This window comes from Mya arenaria, chromosome 1, assembly GCF_026914265.1.
Source record: "Mya arenaria isolate MELC-2E11 chromosome 1, ASM2691426v1".
In the NCBI taxonomy this organism is placed as follows: domain Eukaryota; kingdom Metazoa; phylum Mollusca; class Bivalvia; order Myida; family Myidae; genus Mya; species Mya arenaria.
In genome coordinates this window covers 16630875-16650468 of record NC_069122.1, presented here as the reverse complement: position 1 = coordinate 16650468, position 19594 = coordinate 16630875, and the positions used below count along the sequence as shown (strand labels likewise).

The window sequence follows — 19594 nt, the reverse complement described above, 5'->3', positions numbered from 1 at the left end:
ATGAGTTCCCTTTTTACGCAGGTATATCGTGCCATTGAAGACTGTCGTTTACTATGTATCGAGGACAAAACGCTTATAGGCTGATAACGAGAAACAACAGAAATATACTAAGCTGATAAAAGAACAGATTGCACATGACGCGATACAAAACCATTCATGATACCTATCTCCTGAGAAAATATGAAACGAAATGGTCTTTAGAACCCGCAGATTTAAAACAATACCAGGTGCTTCACCATGTGCATACTTGCATAAAAATCAAAGAACACAATCTCCAAAATCATCAACCCCACACACATCGTGTAACTCTAATTTGGTGTTAAAAAGTATCCATCTGACTACCATTAGTTTAAACAGTATGACTCATAGAAGATTTCATTGGCAATAAAGATCCATGAATGACATAAAATGAAGGTGGTGTTAGTCTTATGGTGATATTAAGAAATGGAATTAATTTATCTGTACACTGAAACATAAAATAACTTCAAATGGACTGTCATTAGTACTGTTTACACGGGGAAAATTGAAGATTTGAATTTGCTGTACTCTTTCCGACTAAAGAAAAACACGAGAATTGGACATTGAATTATGCTTGTTTGTCTAAAGACATTATAGATATACCAACATATCACACACCATTTTAAAGGTAATTGACTCTTCTTTCCATGTCACTTACTTACAAATGGATTGTTTTTATGTTGTTTGAGAAATTTGCATAGAACTGGACTCTACCGTGAAATCGAGTAAGTTTGAGTTACATACCTTGTTTCTTTTTTGTATATGAAAGACACTAAATATCTTCAGATGTGTTGTTTATCTCATTGTATGTACCCAAAATGGTTTAAACAACATTTAAGTGACAAAACAATGATCCAGATGCCTGTGGTACACGTGCGGTAAAATAAAAGCAAACACTCGCGGAATATAAATACGGAAATTTAAGATTAATGGCATCATATATAACGATATAAACGAATGCGTAGGTCATTCAATTCGAGGAAGTTTATGATTTTAAATTTATATATACTTCGTAAGAACTCAAAATACTGCACGTAAGCAGAAGATATTTAACTAGAACTGCCATACACCAAACAAACGGTGAAACGTTCGGGCAATCGAGTAAAAATATACTCAATGCCTACTCTGACGTCGTGCTTAGAATGTGACATAAAATGTAACTTATTTCTTTCCCCGAGTAAATAACAGGATAAAATGAAAAGGATGGCAAACCAAGCAGGACATACAGTCATCGAAGGACATCAATCGATCTCGTCGGTTCTTTTAAAATCCCTTTAAAAGAATAATGCTATTCTGATGAAAGAACGTGTTGGAATTGACATTTTGAATATTTTAAGGCTTGGTTTTTTGCATGGGAACATAGCCTCTGTAGATGTCAGATCTTTACTGAAATCGATATGGTTTAATGTCTTGATATCGATGTACGCTTTCGCATTAGCGTAATTTCAGCCATCTGAATAACCATTCCTGCCTGATTTCCTTGACATTTTTGTTGCTTCACAGAGGCTAATGTTTCTGTTGATATAGTTTCCATCGCCGAATTTATTCCAAGTTTGGCAGCCTGTTATTTCGAAAAGCGATTGTTATCTATTATCACAAACATCCTAAGATTGTTTCTGTCAACGAAAAAAGTTGATTGAGCATCTTTGGTTGGGGCATATTAAATTGTTCTGTCCGAATGTTTCCCAATCAAGTCAACAATGTTGGCACTTTTTCCGTCTACTGCTTCATGCATTACTTCAAGGGAATAACTTTTTTCCCTAAATGAATGAAAATGACCATGGTTCTCGACACAAACTGAGTTCACACATCAATAACCTAGCACAACCATATGCAATGTGGAATTTGCCCATGAATTTTCAAAGTTCTGAAAAATACCCTTGTTTAAGTTGTTTACTGTTAATCAACCCTCTTACGATGCATCTTGTTGCACTGCTTGAATCACTTTCATCGTCACATAACTGAACTCCTTTAATTTCTTGGTATATTCTTCATCTACACTTCTAGACCAATAACACGGATGCCTAGCCGGTGCAATTATTTTGAAAGTTAGAATGTAACGCCAACATAGGTCAGGACAAAATTGTGATGACAATAGAAACAATGACAGCTACCGGGATATCAAGCCCAGTATCCTTCACTTAAAGACATACCATGTCATGACCATGTCCCGTAAGGCAAAGAAATAAATAAATGATAACATAAAAATGTCTTATTCACAATTACATTATTTAATATATCTAATAGAAAAGCTATAGCACAGACAAAAACTACATTTAATCATTCTACCTTTTGCTGTTTACTCTTAAGATTGCGCAAAAAGATCTGGATTGATTATCTACTTGTTGGTTGTGTGGTCTTCTTTGTAGTGAATGCGATGTTTAGCGATTAAAACTTGAGATCATACTGAAATATTCAGGTGAAACAGTTGCTTTTCTTAACTTTCAGTTATCTTTTGTTGTTTTCTTCAAAGTAGAATGCGCCTCTCGGATATACCACTAGATTGCATTTCAAAGCAACACGTTCCTTACATCTATTACATCTATTACATGTCTATACCTTAATGCATGTTTAAAGAACACGTTTAAAAACTTTTAGAGCATAGAAAATGAACAAATTGTTGCCTTGCATTTATTGTAAAAACTAAAATGAAAAAATATGTGCAGGTCGATGGAACCGAATATTTTTACCTAGGTAAGAATTAGAATTGTTTTGTGAAATAAGACAAACAATTTTAATCAATTTTAAGCATGTTTTGTTTACATGTTGTATTCGCATTTGGTTAATCATAAAATTTTGCATTTGCTCTTGAAGAGGTAACACTTGGTCTTGCTGAGTTACATTAGTAACACTTGGTGTACGCTCTTGTTTAATTGCACTTGTAACGTATCCTTTAAATGTTTCAGTTCTATGCAATAGTCCTCAGCCTCACAAATTAAAGCTAAATCCTCGTCAACAATTTGTTCACAGTATTCCAAGTCACTGTCACCGATATGCTCACACATTTTTTCTCTATGCTTTTCTAACTTTTAAATATAAAGTTTTAATGATTCACAACATTTGTTCACCTTTGCAACACTTTCATTCACGCTTTGTTCTTGTAAGTCACCTTTTAATAATTATATAGCACTTTTTATTTTAACATCAATGGTATTACGATACCTTGTGCGCACTGCTTTTAAATTTGATAAGTTCGCCATGTTTATTGTTGTTGTTTGAACTTTAATCAATAAGTAACCTTCCGTTTACATCAAACACTCACTGTTTCGTCTTTTTTTATTTTGTTGAGCACAAAACATACACGAACAGAACTAACGTGGTTTGTTGTTAATCCATGTACCCTTCAGCCCGCATTGCTTCGTTTACTATACACATATAGCAAAAGGCTGTTTTTGTACTTTGTTTATAAAGCACTTTGTTTTTCAACCTTCACTTTTAAACACATTTTATTTTAGTGTTCACTGTTTAGAATACCTCGCATATCAAAAGGTATTGTGCTTGTTAATTAAGTAAATTAATTTTTAATTCCCAGGTTCCGGCACCAATCAATGTGGCGAAGTTTCACTTTATAAGGCCCCGAACCTGCCACACCGGAGTTGAGAGATTACAAAACACATTTTAAATTTGTTCTAACTTTAATTTCCCCTGTTTTATTAGTACACAAAATTATACACATTATCCAAGGTATTTTTCTGTATTAAATTCAATTGTTCGTAAAAGTCCAAGTAAATATTTTAAACACCTTTTAAATCCAATATAAACTGATAAATGAAAGTCCAATAAGTCCAGTAAAAATGATCTCTGTGGTACAACTTGCGCACCGATTTATATACTAATTATTTCCGCCAACTACATATGAAATGCACGAGGATTGCGGGTAGCATGGAAGTACTTGCTAACGGAGCAATGGCTCCGGTGAGAGCCGTTATGTGAATTCTCAACGGTGAAAACATATAAAGTTAACACAAAGATTAACTCATGATGGAAAGATACAACGAAGCAAAACAAACATTATACGTTATTTTTAGTTACCAAAAATCAATGTAATAATTATTAATTATGATATTCCAAACGAACTTTCAATTATACCAATATATAAATGTTTTAATAACATATTCGCGGAGTTCGCGACAGTCTCGAGGCAGTGTTCCCTTGCTTTGATAATATACGGGTCGAATATAACATTTAGTCGTGTAAGGATATCATTGTCCTAGGATATAATACGGCGGTATCGACCATGCTGCCGTTATTCAAAGCAATTACTGGCCTTATTAATATTTTGAATGTAAAACTAAAAACAAAACAAAAAGACAAGTACAATTATGAAGTCGAATTCAATGATGTTTTCAGAAAATCACAAATCGAATTGCCTTAACGTGCTTATTTTAAATTCAATTATTCCACTTCCAAAACAATACGATGGAAGATGTGTCAAAAATGAAATGTATCGCTTTGGTTTTGTCATTCTTTCGACATGAGTAAGTTAGAGCATGGGTGTGTCCTTTATTTATTCAGTTATCTTGTTGTTACTCTTTAAAGAATCTTATCTCTGTTGCTATGTTTCTCTCTTCTTGTTTATTGTTTACAAATGCAGAAACTGACCCTGGTCATTCCTTTTTGTAGTCACTAAGATAAAACGTAGAAACGGACCTCTGTTGCCATATGTTTCTTATTGCCGTCACTTATTTACAAATGAAGAATATGACGCCTGTTGTCATGTTCCTTTATGTCGCAATTTATTTACTAACGAAGAAACTCATCATTGTTGCTAAGGTCCTTCTTGAGATCACTTATCTACAAGCGCAGACACTGACCACTGTTATCACGTGTTTTCTCGTTGTCACTAACAAACGCACAAACTCATCTCTGTGTCATGTTTCTTCTTGCCGTAAGGTATTTACAAACGCAGTAACTGACCCCTGTGACCGAGTATCTTTTTGTTGTTACTTATTTAAAAACGCAGAAACTGACCCCTGTTGTCATGTTCAATTTTGTTGTCACATTTTGTTGTTTGTTGGCAAACTCGGAAAAAGCTCCCTGTTGGCATGTGCCTTCGTATTGTCACTCACTTAATAGACGCAGAAACTGACCTCTATTGGAAGTTCAAGTAGATGTGACAAGGTCTTATAAAGTGAGTTATCCTTAATTCATGATTGCTTAATACTTTTAATAGTTAAACGAATTTCTTTCTTTGAATTTCCAAATGGCCCTCAACACTTGTGCGAAGTATAAAGTCATTTGAATGAAATGTTTTTGTGATACTATCAAAATGCCAACTTGCTGACAACCGTGAACCGAGCTTCCTAACTTAATCAACGGCCATATTTTGAATGAAGGATGTTTAAGAGCTTCCGTAACTCAATTACCTGATGACTCCGACAAATTGTTTGAATTGAATGAACGGTTTATGAGATATGAATTATGCTCCCAACATGTCACAAAGTATTATTATATAAAAACAACGGATTGTCGGGAACAACAGTCACCCTAAAACATATCTCCTGAAGGTGTTTTTTTTACCTAGACTTTCAAACGTTCCCAGACTACTTGTAATTGTATAGCCGATATAAAAAGGAATATTATATGCCTGCAGGAAATTATGAAGCATTTAACGTCTCATGTTTTAAATTTCTAAAGCTATTAATTATTATATAAAGAAATACAGTATATGAGAAGGCACATCATACGAGTTTTAAATGATAATTATCTTTTTAAGAAGGACATATTCTGATAAGCTTATTTCTCATTTATGTTATAACTGTGTGTTTTGCGCGTTCTGATAACAGCACACAGTACATTTTGAGAAAAAAAATAATTCAATTAAAAACAATTCTCGACTTTTGTGCTGTATATGAGAAATCTATATTTGTGAAATGTGATAGATGCAAATCATTACGTTATTAAATACCATTTTAAAATTAATGGCATATTGCTCATCCTTGGATTCTTTGTCGCACTTTTCACCGTGCTTTTTGAATTATATTTCTTTATAATGAAGACGTAATTATAACCCGATTTCCCTCTTCGAAATGTGTGTACCTTCTAGAGCTGTTACGATCCGCAACCTGCATGGCTGCATCCTGTGTTCACTGCATAGGAAATCTTTCATGTGAACCCTTCAAAGTATGGCCTTTGTACAAACAAACAAAATTGAAGTTTCGCCATCAACGGCCTCAATGCTGAAGAGTAGTCACTCTTTGGAGTACTGCTGAGACACTGACATTGTGCAGAACCAAGTTCCCTTCTAGTGGCAAAACGCCTACATGAGAACATTTTAAGCAAGGGAAAAAATGGTCGCAGAGGCTTAGGTCAGAAGAATAAGGTAGGTGTTCAACCTCAATAAACGTTTTCTTGTTGTAAGAAGGGTTTATCTGTTTAACTTTGGTGCTTGAAGACCTTCAATTAGGCATTTATTTTTATATACTTTTTTGACAGATGAAAGTACTTTAATTTCGTAAAACTTGTGATGGTTCTACACTCTTTGCAAGATTATTGAAATTTTACATCAGAGCCAATCTAAATGAAGAAAGTGGCTTTTAATACCTTCTTTGCGCGTGTTGCCTTACCATTGACCGGCCTTGCCTGACATTAACTAAGACATTTTGTGTTATATATCCGTTGCTGGGACTCGAACTAAAAATCAAAGTTTTTTCCCAGTGAGCAACTAAGAAGTTTTAAAAGGATTACAACTTTTATATCATTTCGAAAGTGTTTTGACACAAGCAGAACGCTTGCCCTTTTGTTCTGCTGACAAAACAGTCAGAAATTATGGAAATGCCTTTCTAAAATGCCTAGACTAGAAGTTAGCTGGAAATGGATATAGTGACCACCTTCATCTATCAAGCAATAACAGCAGCAATGTTTCCCGTTGTTGCTGCAACATAACGTCTACCAGGAAGGTTACTGTCTTGCAAGCTATTTAGACCACGTTTAACATATTTTCGCAGTGAAAACCTGTTCTTAATGTCACCGTAGAACTATCATGTATGCGACACAATTCCGAAAAACTCTCTTGGAGATACCTACAAAGAAACTCGAGCTTTTGTGAAAGATTTTTAATTTGTGTTCAGGTTTCATCAACGCAATAACATACATCTTGGCATCACGCTTTCAACCATATGCTCATGACATGATCACGTTCCATTCATATTAAACGTTATTTAAAGTTTGTATTTGATTGTACATTGTAGTTCACTCTAATATATTTCCCTTCTCTACCGGATTCAACAAAAAAGAGGCTCACGAGGGCCAAATAAATGTTGCTCTACTAGCATGGCTTGTTTTGTCATTTTCTATCAAGAACATGTATGTCTCTGTTATAGGAAACATACTCATAGTTCACTTGGAACATTTTGTGTTAATTCATGGGCGCGGCCGTCTTGAAACACGTAACGTGCATTATGAATTTTGCGATTTATATAATTACTTAGCAAATGAAACAACGATACTAGAGGCTCTGTTGTGTTTACAAACTATATTATTATAGTAAACTTAAAACATTCATTAAACATAAGCCAGAATGCGGATCTGGCTGGTTTTCGAAAGGAACCGAGCTCTCATGGATATTAATCTACTGAAAAAGAAGTTTAAAGATTAAAACTGAAAACTTTACAAGCAATTGTTGGATAGATTGAAACGGACATCGCGATATCGCAAAAGCTAGTCCCTATGATTCTCTCATCTGATGGCTTTCCAACTGGGATTTGGATAATCTCAGAATCATCCCCTGCAAATCTCAATTTGTAAATAACTCCTTCTTTCAATCATAGCATTGTAGACGATATCTCTACAAGCTTTTATACATAAGCTAAGTAATGACAAGAAAACCGTCCCATTATTAATCTACAAATGCTACTGAAAATATAAATGTTCCTCATACAAGGATGTGTATGCATTGTAACAAAGCATATGAACAGTTTCTAAAAAACATTGTTAACACCCCCATATTGTCACTGTAGTAAAATAGAGGACATATATGACTTCTTTTTATCTATCCGCTCTACCAAGATATACGACTCAACGACTGGTTCGATTAGTAATCTGTTTTCATCTCTATGATCCGTCTGCCGTCCTACTACATTCATCTCTTCTCTTCACTTCTATATTCGTCTTAAGAGTTTTCCTTCTTTCCTGTCCAAAATCATTCATACATAACTTATTCAAGTCCTTGTTTATATCAACCTTCACATATCCATAAGCAGGTCGATATAGTGCCAGAAAAGACATAATCATTCAGCTTTCTTCTCGTTACTATACAAATCTGAATCAGTTAACATATATCAGACAACCTGAAAAGTCTTTGTTTCTTTATTGCATTCTTTGCAAGTATTGTTAATAACCAACATTCCCAGTTGGCTACCTAAGACTTCAAACTTATGATGACTATCACATCCATATTAAATATTGGTGATGTTGCCAATTATATGTATTCCGCTTTTTTGTAATATATGTCAAAGGAGAATATTCAACGAATATATTGATTAATTATTGTTTTCTAAAGATATGTATTGTTTGGTTTGTGGCATTCGATTGAAACACTCCGTTAATGAAGAATTCTTATTAGACTTTGAAATCAATATCATTTAATATTTCGATATCGGTGTAGTTCTTCGCATGACTGATATTTCAAAAAAGATTTATAATCTTTTCTGTCCGATTGTCCATAATTTTGGTTGCTTCACCAATCCGAATGTATCTGTTTATTCAGTGTTATCGTCTACTTTACTGCAAATTTGACAGTTATCGATAATATTGGAAGGACAAAATATTATCAAATACATCGTTAGATTGTTTTTGTCCAGGGAATGGGGTTGATAGACATTTTCGGCTGGGAAGAGAATCTTATTGTACAAACGGACAAAACAGACTGCGGAGCGATGGTATTATTTGCACTTTTGTATTCAAATGCTTCGCGGATAAGTCCAAAGAGGAAATTATTTTATCGTTTTTAAGTTGATAACCAAGCACAGCATTATGCAAATGAAGGTAAAACATGCCGCAAGTATAGAAATAATTCTTAGGAACGGCTTTAATTTGAAAACTCTGTGAAGCCACGCACTAGTTATGCGTATGCTGCACTGCTGGAATAATTTTCAACGCTACTTGTGCTATACAATTGCAATATGTTTTATCTAAATATATTTATCTACATCGATCTCATGACCTGAAATAGTGATGCAATTGTATGAATGCTGTTTTAGTAGATTTTCTGTACATCCACGAACTTGTCCTATTGATATACGCATAAATGTTTTGATGTACAATGTTGTAGAATTCCTGAAGTAACAGAGTGGACGATTCTGGGACGACGCACATCTGCCATCATTTATGACTTGCATATAACAATATATTAGAAACACAATGAATGTTTTAATGTGTTTCTAAATAATTTCAATGAGAAATAGTGTTATTAGTATTGTTTAAATGCGTTATTGATATTGTCTATTTGTTCGAAGAAAAATGAATGCTAATGTCAAAACAACTCATCCTTCCACCCTTTATAATAACAACATGATCTTATAATTGAGGAATCAATACAATTGAATTTGGGATTTTCCCGTTTGACGTTTTTAGAGCAGTAAAATGCACAGTGAGCAACTGTAATCATCCTCGGGGAATTGATTCAGCCGTTTTCTCCTTTTCCTCGGTAAGGGTCCTTGATGCGTGCAGGAAAACTGAGAACAAAACTCCCTGCAAATATAAATATATCATCATGAAAGATTGTTACTGTAATTAAATAGTTGGAAAATATAAAATCACTCCGCCTAATACGTAATAAAAACAGACGATCAAATATAACGTAGTTCCATCTTTTTATTAATTATTAATGTTATCAGAAACTGGCCTCTGTTGTCATTTTTGTAAATTGGTGTCATTTTCTAAATTGGTGTTAGTGGATGCATCTTTCAGTTCTTAATAAAAAAAATGAATTGCGATAGCCATGTTAAAAAAGTTTTAGCCTTGACCTTTTTCCTTTACCTGATGGTGAGCAGCTCGTACAAATCCGGAGTTCGCGGTTACTGTTACAGCCTTCAAACTATCACCAGTTCCAAATATTACCTGAAAACAAGCAACTACATGTCCACCAACTAGGTTTAAAATGCATTATTCATACATTAATTACATTTACTTTCAACATCAAAACCAAAATCATATATAAAAACCAACGTATGTTCTTCTCATTATTATTATTAAAATAATTTAAAACAACCTTTACCTTCGACCGGTCTTTTATTTTCCCAGTATTCGGCATAACGTCGGCTGTAAACGACGGGTTGTTAGGAACAACGTTCACCCTTGACAACAGATCCTCTGCACGTCTCTTTTCACCTGGACCTCCAAGCGTTTCCAGAATACTTGTAAAGATATCCACTGCTGTTTGACACTCAAATAACTGCTTTCTTGTAATTAACAATTAACAGGAATATCATATTCTGGAAGAAAATTATAAAACATTTTACGCCTCATTTTTCAAATTCTTACCTATTAGGAAAGCAGAATATTTCATATGGTTTAATTAATCATTATCGCACAATTTGTAATCAGTGGAGATTTATTTCAGATGAGACAAATAAGTGTGCACATTAAACGATTTTGGGATATAATTAATCATTTGAAGTTTCATAAATTTCAAATAAGCACCTTTTGATAATTGCATTTCGAAACACTAGAAGCGTCTGTACTTTAATGAAAACGCAGATTCGGTTTCATGGAATATGTTACAAGTAAACAACAACACGAATGTCTTAATCAAATGATAGAGTGGCAAACTTTGCAATAAATGCAAGCTTAGAAAGTTGTTGACTAGAATGGGCTTACATAGAAAACATTAACCAGAAATTCGATTTCAAAAAAATAAAGGGTCGAATTTAATTTATATACAATATGAATGATCTTAATTAATTTCTTAAATAGGTTTGATTAATGAGAGCCTTCGTATGAAGTTTCAATGAAAAACATGCAAGTGGTTGTTTCTTAACAAGATACAGGAAGCTTTACTAAGTTAAGTTTAGTTTGGAAACACATTGTTTTTGGAACATGTCTTAAGTCGTTGCTGAGATATTTACTTATGCATGCTTACGTGTAAAACATTAACCAAACTTTCTATGGCGAAAAAAGGACCATCATTTATATACTATGCATTATATACATTAAAAAGTAATCTAACTGCATTAATTAAGTAGAATGGAAAGTTGGAAACACCTGCCTAATTTTTCATTGTCATTAATGTAGTATTTAATGGGACATGGACTGAAATGTGGTTACATGCTCAACCTTCACAAAGAAGCTAGAGAGAGTAGTATAGCTCTAGTATATTATTAGCTAAAAACTGTCAAAAGGACAATTAAATTAATCTAAACGAGATTGTTTTTGCTGCAAAGAGGAAAGTGTCCCAATAATTAGCATATATGATGTATTTATATCATTACATTGTAACATACGATATAAAAATGATGTCAATTTGCGCAACACTGGACTTTCTCTTTCCTCTGAAGCTTGCTCAGAGAGAATTTTCTCTTTACACCGGAAGTAACAGCCTCCGTGGGCCACCACAGACACCAAAGTTATGAGGGCTGTCACATCTAAATTCACTCGTGCAATTCTGTCAACTGTGTTTATTTTGCTCTGCTGCAATACAGATACCATAGGAGAATAATTTACTAATGGATTGATTAATAACTCGTCCTCGATGAAATTGAGCATTGACACTCCGCCAAAAGTCCATTTTGCTATTATGAAATCGCTCTTTTCCGGAAGTTCATTTTGCAAATCAGAGTTCGACTGGAAATGGTTTTCATGTGTAACCATGTTAGTAGACGTATTGTGATGAAATAACACATCTGATTTGATATTTTTTGATTGTTTCATTTCAGTGCATGGAGTTGATTGAGCATTATTTGTTTTTAAAGAATCTATTGTTTTGTCTGATTCAGTAAACCAGCTTGCGCAGCGGTCAGTATTTTGTGCAATGTTTTCGTCAATTGATTCATGGCTTAGTCTTTTGGGATCAAATTTTTCCATAAAATAATTGATATTATAATCCTTCTCAAATCCTGATTTTACACTTTCGCATCGAAGCTCAAATTTGGAAATGTGGAACTGACTTCATAATCCTTAAAAATATCTTTGCTTTGCGGGTCTTCTGTAAACCTACGCTTAAACGATACTTCATCTGTACTGCTGGAATCACTGTCATCGCTATCTGTGTTACATAACTGCAAACCAGTTAATTTATTTTTAATGTCTTCATCTACATCGACCACTTGACCTACAGCCAGCACTGACACCTAGCCGGTGTAATTTTTCACCAATAATGCGTGTAACGCCTCCATATAACGCGAACAATACCTTTGGTTCAACAAAGTTGACGGGATGGACTGTTGAACACGAAGTAGTCCGCCGCCTGACTGACGATGTCTTTTTCTCCGAATTGGCTCTGTCCTATTAAATACGAATAAATTCAGAATTTTGTATTATCAATCATCTGCAACTTAAACTTAAAAATCTGTGATTAAATAAATGAGACATTTTGCAAATACAATAATGTTATTTCAGTCACGATATTTCTGCCTGAATCTATATTCCCTAACAAAAACGAACATTATATCACTTGATCTCTTTGCAGAACTGATTTGACGGATATCCTATCAATCCATTAGCTTACCAGATAAAATGCCGTTCCATCAATAATATTCTTCTATCTTGTATATCTCAATTTCTAGTAATATGAATGGATAACTGTTAACCACCGAACACACAAAACAGAATACTAATAAATAAATACACAAAAAGGCGGTTTTAAGAAAATAAACGAGATACTAAACAACTTTTTTTTATTTGAATTTACACATTGTGTTTTCTATTATTTCTTTCAACTGAAAATATGTCCAAAAATAATAATAGAGAATTCTTTGATATATATATATACAATGATGTTTAGATTAAATTTGATTGACAGAAAACAGTATATGCCATACCATTACTAGTATGTGCCATACCATTACTAGTATAACGTTTCAACATTAACGTTTATCGTTCTAATATTTGATATGAAGTCCTACATGCTATTTTACTAAATTTTAAAATAACCAACTTTTTCGTACTATAAATATGGATAGAAGTCACGTAACGTGTACAATCTTTATGATTAACAAGATCGGAAAAAGATAGCCCTACTCAGTCATAAAGATGTTACGCAATGTGTTTTAACTGACATAGATTGAAACGTGTTTTCTACAGGCCGTGAACCAAGAGTTGACGTCATGTTAGTTAAGTTTTTTCATTGAATAAAGGTAATAATGTCATTATTAACTTTTCATACCGTTAAATATGAGGTGCAATGCTTGAGCCTTTTGTGCCACCACCTTCACCCAAACGTTCCCCTCGCAATTGACCACGTCGACGTGGAGAGGTTCCGTGCGACCAGGACATGTGAGTGCATGTAGGATTTGTGTTTCTAGGGGTAGTAGGCGTGCCGTATGAATTACCCCCCGACATAGTGGTTTATGTTGCTGCTTCTAAGATTGGTGATCTCGAAACCTCCGCGTATTTTGCCGAGCTGTAAAGAGACAATATTACTTTGGAAAGACATTGCAATTTAAGTAACGCCAGTTGCATTTAGTATACAAGCAGAAGGAATAACAAAGAAGGAGAGGTTTATAATGAAGTTTCTGAAATGGTTTATTTCGAAACTGCCGAGTCTTTTTCCGCGCATTGGAGACAAAAAGACACTTACAGAACAGCAATTCCACTGGGGTAGCACTAGTTAAATTTTGTAATCCGGTGAGCCGAAAAAACCAACGTATTGGTTTATACTTCAGCTTTAGAGATGGGTGATTGATTGCTTCTTTTGTAACTATTCAGACACATACTGTCATTAGCAAAAATACACTACAGCAGTTTGCCAAGCTGCTGGACAAAAAAATGGCATAGACTTAACGACACTGCAGCTTTTTTAATACAGTGAATACTCTTATTTATAAAGACAAACAAGCTATCGTCGTTAAAAAACAAATAAGGCTGCAAGATCAATGATGTGCATTTGCTACCACATGTTATAAAGATTAACATATGTTTCCATCGATATTACAGAATTATTCCAGTGTTGCTTCTTTTAATAAATTAATGACGAAGAATATTCTTAGCGGCTTCCACTAAGATCGATACTGGCTTGTGACGTGCGGCAGAGCTTTCCCACCGTGGTTGCGCTGTTATTACAGCCTTACTAGAAATAGATTTTCATAGAATCACGAGCATTCAATATACGGCGTTTATCGTGTAAGTTGTGAAACATTAACTGGAGTATCTAGGAACGATGAGGAAGATAATAATTAATGACTGAAAGGTTTATAGCGAAATGAATGCAATCGATATGTGAAATATTGTGTCGTGAGAGGTAAATAGAAAAATGCATGCCGTTTAAAGTGTATACATTTCGTCATTTCTCTTCCAGAAAGTGGATATTTAATTGTGAGTACTTAGGATTTTTGTGTAGCCATTTCGTTGTGTATTGTTAACATTGTGGGTTTTTCATTTATTTAAAGAGTAACATATCAACTGAACATAAATACAATGTTAAGTAAGCTGCATTATTTTTATTTTTCAACATAAAACAGAAACAAATTTTATCAATGAAAAAACATATTAAAAAAAACAATTAATGTGATACGTGTGATAAAATGTTTGCAAATAAAATCACGATACCATCAGGCAAAGCAATTACGCTGCAATATGATGTGCTTTTCAGCGCTTTTAAACGTTTATTGTATATAAGAAAGGAGCGCTATAAAACTCGGGTAAATTATAATATATATCATAACCTGTGGAAATTTATTGTCCGCATGTAAGTGAATTTCAGTTACTTTTTCTTGGTTGAATTTTTGACATTTATCAAATTTAAAGTATATTCGAATTCAACCAAATTTATTGTTTTAGCAGGCAAATAACGCAACACAAAAAATAATCCAAATGTCAAAACACCGTGTTATTTATGTAAACAATAGCATGTATCAACTGATCATATCAGATCGACTGTCAATAAGTTTTACAACCTAATGTTGTTTACTTGTTTGATACAACTGTCTTATACATGTAATACTTATTGATTCAAAACAATTCAAGAGTCAAGATTAGCTTAATTCACAACTTGATATAGAATATACGATGCAAGGCATAAATTGTCTGGAAATGACAAAAGGAGCCTTATAGAATGTGCATTAAAATATGCAATACTTATTATTTAATTCCAGGTTCAGGTGGTTATCAGCACGCCTGCATGAAACAAAGAATCAAACACGTCCACTAGTCCAGAGTCTAAAATCTGGATATGAATAATTTAAAGTAGCTTTCTATCCATTTTACAGAAAAGTAATTTAATTGGCAAAACGGTTGTCAACGTTAAGCGGTTTCAATGTACATAAAACTACATAAGGTTCAAATTTCGACTTTTATTTTTGGCTAGGATGGGGATGATAATACGCATTTTGCGAGCATATATTAATATTTCGTTGGATAATATTGGAACAGAAATGCAGATAAGCATGGATTATGCGAGCCTTAGTTTTAGCCGTAAAATAAATTGAAGAAAAAGTATTTGTTACATTATCCTCATTAATAATAATTCAATCCATACCATCCAGTTACCAATAAAAAGGCAGACAAGATGGCGGTACAATTAGCACTGTTTAAAGGAGTTGAGGTATCTTATACCGATTTGTATCGTGCATCTGTTTTTCAGTTATCAAAATTGAACAGATAAGCTGTTGAAGAACAGCAGAGTCAAACAGCCACAATTTAACAGTCAATCTGCCAAATCATTTACAAAGTGTTACTCAATAACGTAGTAAATATAGAGCATAAGTTGTTTTTAACCACATAAAAAACGAAATGAATAATATTCTTTTGTTGTAGCAGACAAAACCACGACCTGTGTATTGATCATACCGAATTTGCATTGGGTATATATAAAAGAAAGTAAAACACAAAGAACTTTGAAAAAAAAACTTTCAAATTTTGTCTGGAAAGTAAAAAGGTTTCTATGGTTTATAATACTTTATATCTAAAAAATCTAATTCCTGATCAAATAAAAAAACACATCCGTTTTCTTTTAGTTCATGAATATGATAAAGAATGCGAGGACACATTATGTTTATAAGGACATTTATTATCATTTTAACCTAATTATCATTGTCATTATTGATATAGATACAGTAATATAAAACCATTATTATAACAATATAATGGGGTTATTAGTATTGCGTTTTGATCCGGGAGGTTGTATTCGACTCGAGTGGGGTTTTGCAGATTCGGATTTCACGAGGCGCAAGCCGATTAAAATCAAAACTGCAAAAATCCACGAGAGTCGAAGACGACATTCCGGATCAAAACCCAGTACTAATAACCCTTTTATTATATACATAACTGGTTAGATCAATTAAAATCCACATGTTTTTATAGTAAATGAAAATTTTACGACGCACTATTTTGTTTTATGACGTCATTTTAACATCGCGCAACGATACTTGTTATGACGTGACCTCACAAGAGTTGAATACGCACGTATTGCACTGGAGTGGAATACTGACTAACGAATGTTGCGATATGTATGTGGTTTTATGATGGGTATATAATCAAAAATATTACATTTACAGAACATTAGTGTTCTATGTTTAATAAACATTGTGCACATATAAAACACGTGCTACGAGGAGGAAGCATAAAATACAAAATCTTATTTCTTAATCAATATTTTTATGTTGTTCTTTTATTTCAGATAACCCCAATAGAATTTGAAAGATTCGAAGATATCTTCTATGTAGTGAATTATAGATGACCTGGGTTCTCTTAACAACGGGAAGTGACACATACAGCTGTATAAAAGGAATAAAGCATGGCCATTTCTCCCCCTGTGGTCATTTAGCAAATACTGTCCGACCACGGTGAAACATGTAAAAACAACGTTGATAATAAGAATAACTTTGAGGGTAAGATATAAATCAAATGCGTTACCGTGGAAAAACTGAAGTCATTTAAGTCCTTTAGAAATAGATAGTAATTGTCAGTACACAAAGACGACAAGCGGCTTCATCAGATTTATGTTTCAAATATTCCAATTTCTTGATTAAAGGATCTCATTTAATAAACGACAGCGTAGGAAGATGAAGTCGCGGCTGTTCTTTGCTTAGCACAATTATTAGCAGTTTCGTGTGTTGGTGTGTAAAAACGAAAACACCCGATATGATTAAATTTAATATAGTATTAGTAATATGGGTGAACCAAATACAGCGGAATAATTAGTACGTATATTCTAACAGGAAGGAGAGTTATAGGTGCATTCTTCGTCAATTTATTATCTACAAATTAAAAAAACTAAACGATCCTGTCATTAAACCCGTAGAATGTGATAATAGATCAGGTGAACAGTCGATGAATAATTGAGACGCTTTCAGAGATTTCAATCTGGTTTGATATTTCACCACTTCAAACTGACAAATGATATTAAATATGGAAACTTCAACTTTGTTCGAAGACAGTTTCGTCGACACATTTGATGTTTTATCATCCTCAGGCTCGTCAATTCAAGTGGGTTGGAAATTAAAAGCGGCAAATATACCTCTAGTGCGGCAATTTCAGGTGCATTATCAAAAGGTTGCAAGCCAATATATTCAATACGGACCATTGCTTCACGCAAATGAACGTGAATATGAAGTAGAACATTTAGTAGCAGACACATACTATAAAATTTGTCTCGTTGTGTACAGAAGCAATACAACAGATTATCGAGAATGTACGGATGCCTCAACAACAAACTGGCAACTACCTGTTTCAGTGGGAAGCAGCATAGGGGCTATGTTGGCCCTTTCAGTTATTGTACTTATCGTCTTGTTGTCAAGGTGCAAAGTTCCTCTTCGATACAGAGGAAAGAAATCGAAAAGCTCAACCAGATACGACACAATTCCATCGATGTACCGTGATGACCAGCAGTTTGAGTGCAGTGAAACTGTTACACACGGCAATGACGACGACTTTGTGTCCGAATTTGACGACGAAGCATTCTATGAAGTTCCTCTTCATGATCATACACGGTCAATGCGGACTGTGAATCCTGACAAATCAGCGATACAAAACGGCCAATGCCGTTGCCATGTACATCCTCACGGCCAGGCAAACAGTCAACATAGAAATTCATTGGGACGGATAAATTGCTCACAGCCCCATCATCATACGCGACAATTTCGGGCATACTCTATACAAGCTAATGGTAGTGTTTGCTTTTTTAATCAGCCATGTTCACCGTTAGCGAAAGATCCGAAAATACCGCCGTTAATGAGACAGGACTCAAAACAAGACAAAATATCTCCCCCACAGGATATAAGCATACGCCCAATACACCTTTCACACGTTCAATGTCGCTTAAAGAATATCCAACAACACGGTCAGATATTACCTGCATGCCAGAACAAAAGGTTGGCTCACCACCCGCTCAGGCTTTTACATTCATCGACGAGATTCCAGAAGTTTTTTCATCGAAAACATCTTCAAAGTCCAACATGTCTGCTGAGGTATCAGCAACTACACCAAGCAGAGCTGTAAAGCGTTTGCTCATCACTGATATTGACTTTGATGATGCAGATATGAGTAAGTACGGTGCCTCGGGTGGGGTCCGACATCAAATGCTACAGGCAAGACGATAGAAATGACGTCAACGAATCGAATGATTGAATTACCCGATAGTGTTTTGCTCGATGAGCACAGAGTGTAATATTGATGCAATTAAATAGTATGAAATAGCAATCCATGGGCTATGATGTACGCATTATACGTGATAAACACCAGTTAAAAAAAAAGAAAAAAAACACAAATGCAAACAATTGTATCTTTGATATTGTATGAAACCAGATAAAAATATTTTGGTAAAAATGCTATTTTATTTCCTAAATTCATTCCGTTATATCGAGTTATACCACAAATCGTTACAATAACTACAAGTAAAGATTTTTGTCATTACTTAACTCAGAAATGCACTTCAAATGGTCAAAACACAAATAACATTTGTAAATACGATGAAAAAGAGTAGTTCTCAATGAATAGTGTAAGAAACCTAAATATTTGAAATATTTTTTACCAAATGAGAAATCTTTTACACGTTAAATTATTCGTTATAAGGATCTCATTTTAATGTTATACTGCTCAAAAGTACGTGCAGATGCCAATAGATAAGGAAGATCTCAATGTATAGACAGGTGCGTTTAATTGCAAAGTCTAGCATATGATCATATAACAAACATGCATATAGTGTAGGTACGGTAAAGTGCAAAGTCTTACATATGACCATATAACAAACATGCATATAGTGTATGTACGGTAAAGTGCAAAGTCTTACATATGATCATATAACAAACATGCATATAGTGTAGGTACGGTAAAGTGCAAAGTCTTACATATGATCATATAACAAACATGCATATAGTGTAGGTACGGTAAAGTGCAAAGTCTTACATATGATCATATAACAAACATGCATTTAGTGTAGGTACGGTAAAGTGCAAAGTCTTACATATGATCATATAACAAATAT

General features: G+C 34.1%; 1 protein-coding gene and 1 pseudogene across 1 annotated transcript; one reads left to right on the top strand and one right to left on the bottom strand.

Annotated features, from left to right (window-relative positions):
- Positions 1-9621: 9621 nt before the first annotated feature.
- Positions 9622-13609, bottom strand: LOC128225131 (UPF0415 protein C7orf25 homolog; annotated as a pseudogene).
- A 724-nt stretch (positions 13610-14333) lies between these two features.
- Positions 14334-18609, top strand: LOC128225122 (uncharacterized). Its single transcript, XM_052935158.1, has 2 exons — positions 14334-14487; positions 16790-18609. Exon 2 carries the CDS (start codon positions 17509-17511, stop codon positions 18607-18609), a length of 1101 nt encoding a protein of 366 aa, XP_052791118.1. The 5' UTR covers positions 14334-14487; positions 16790-17508.
- Positions 18610-19594: the final 985 nt, after the last annotated feature.

Coding starts and splice junctions, on each gene's coding strand:
- LOC128225122 (XM_052935158.1), top strand. CDS start 17,509: ATGATATTAAATATGGAAACTTCAACTTTGTTCGAAGACAGTTTCGTC.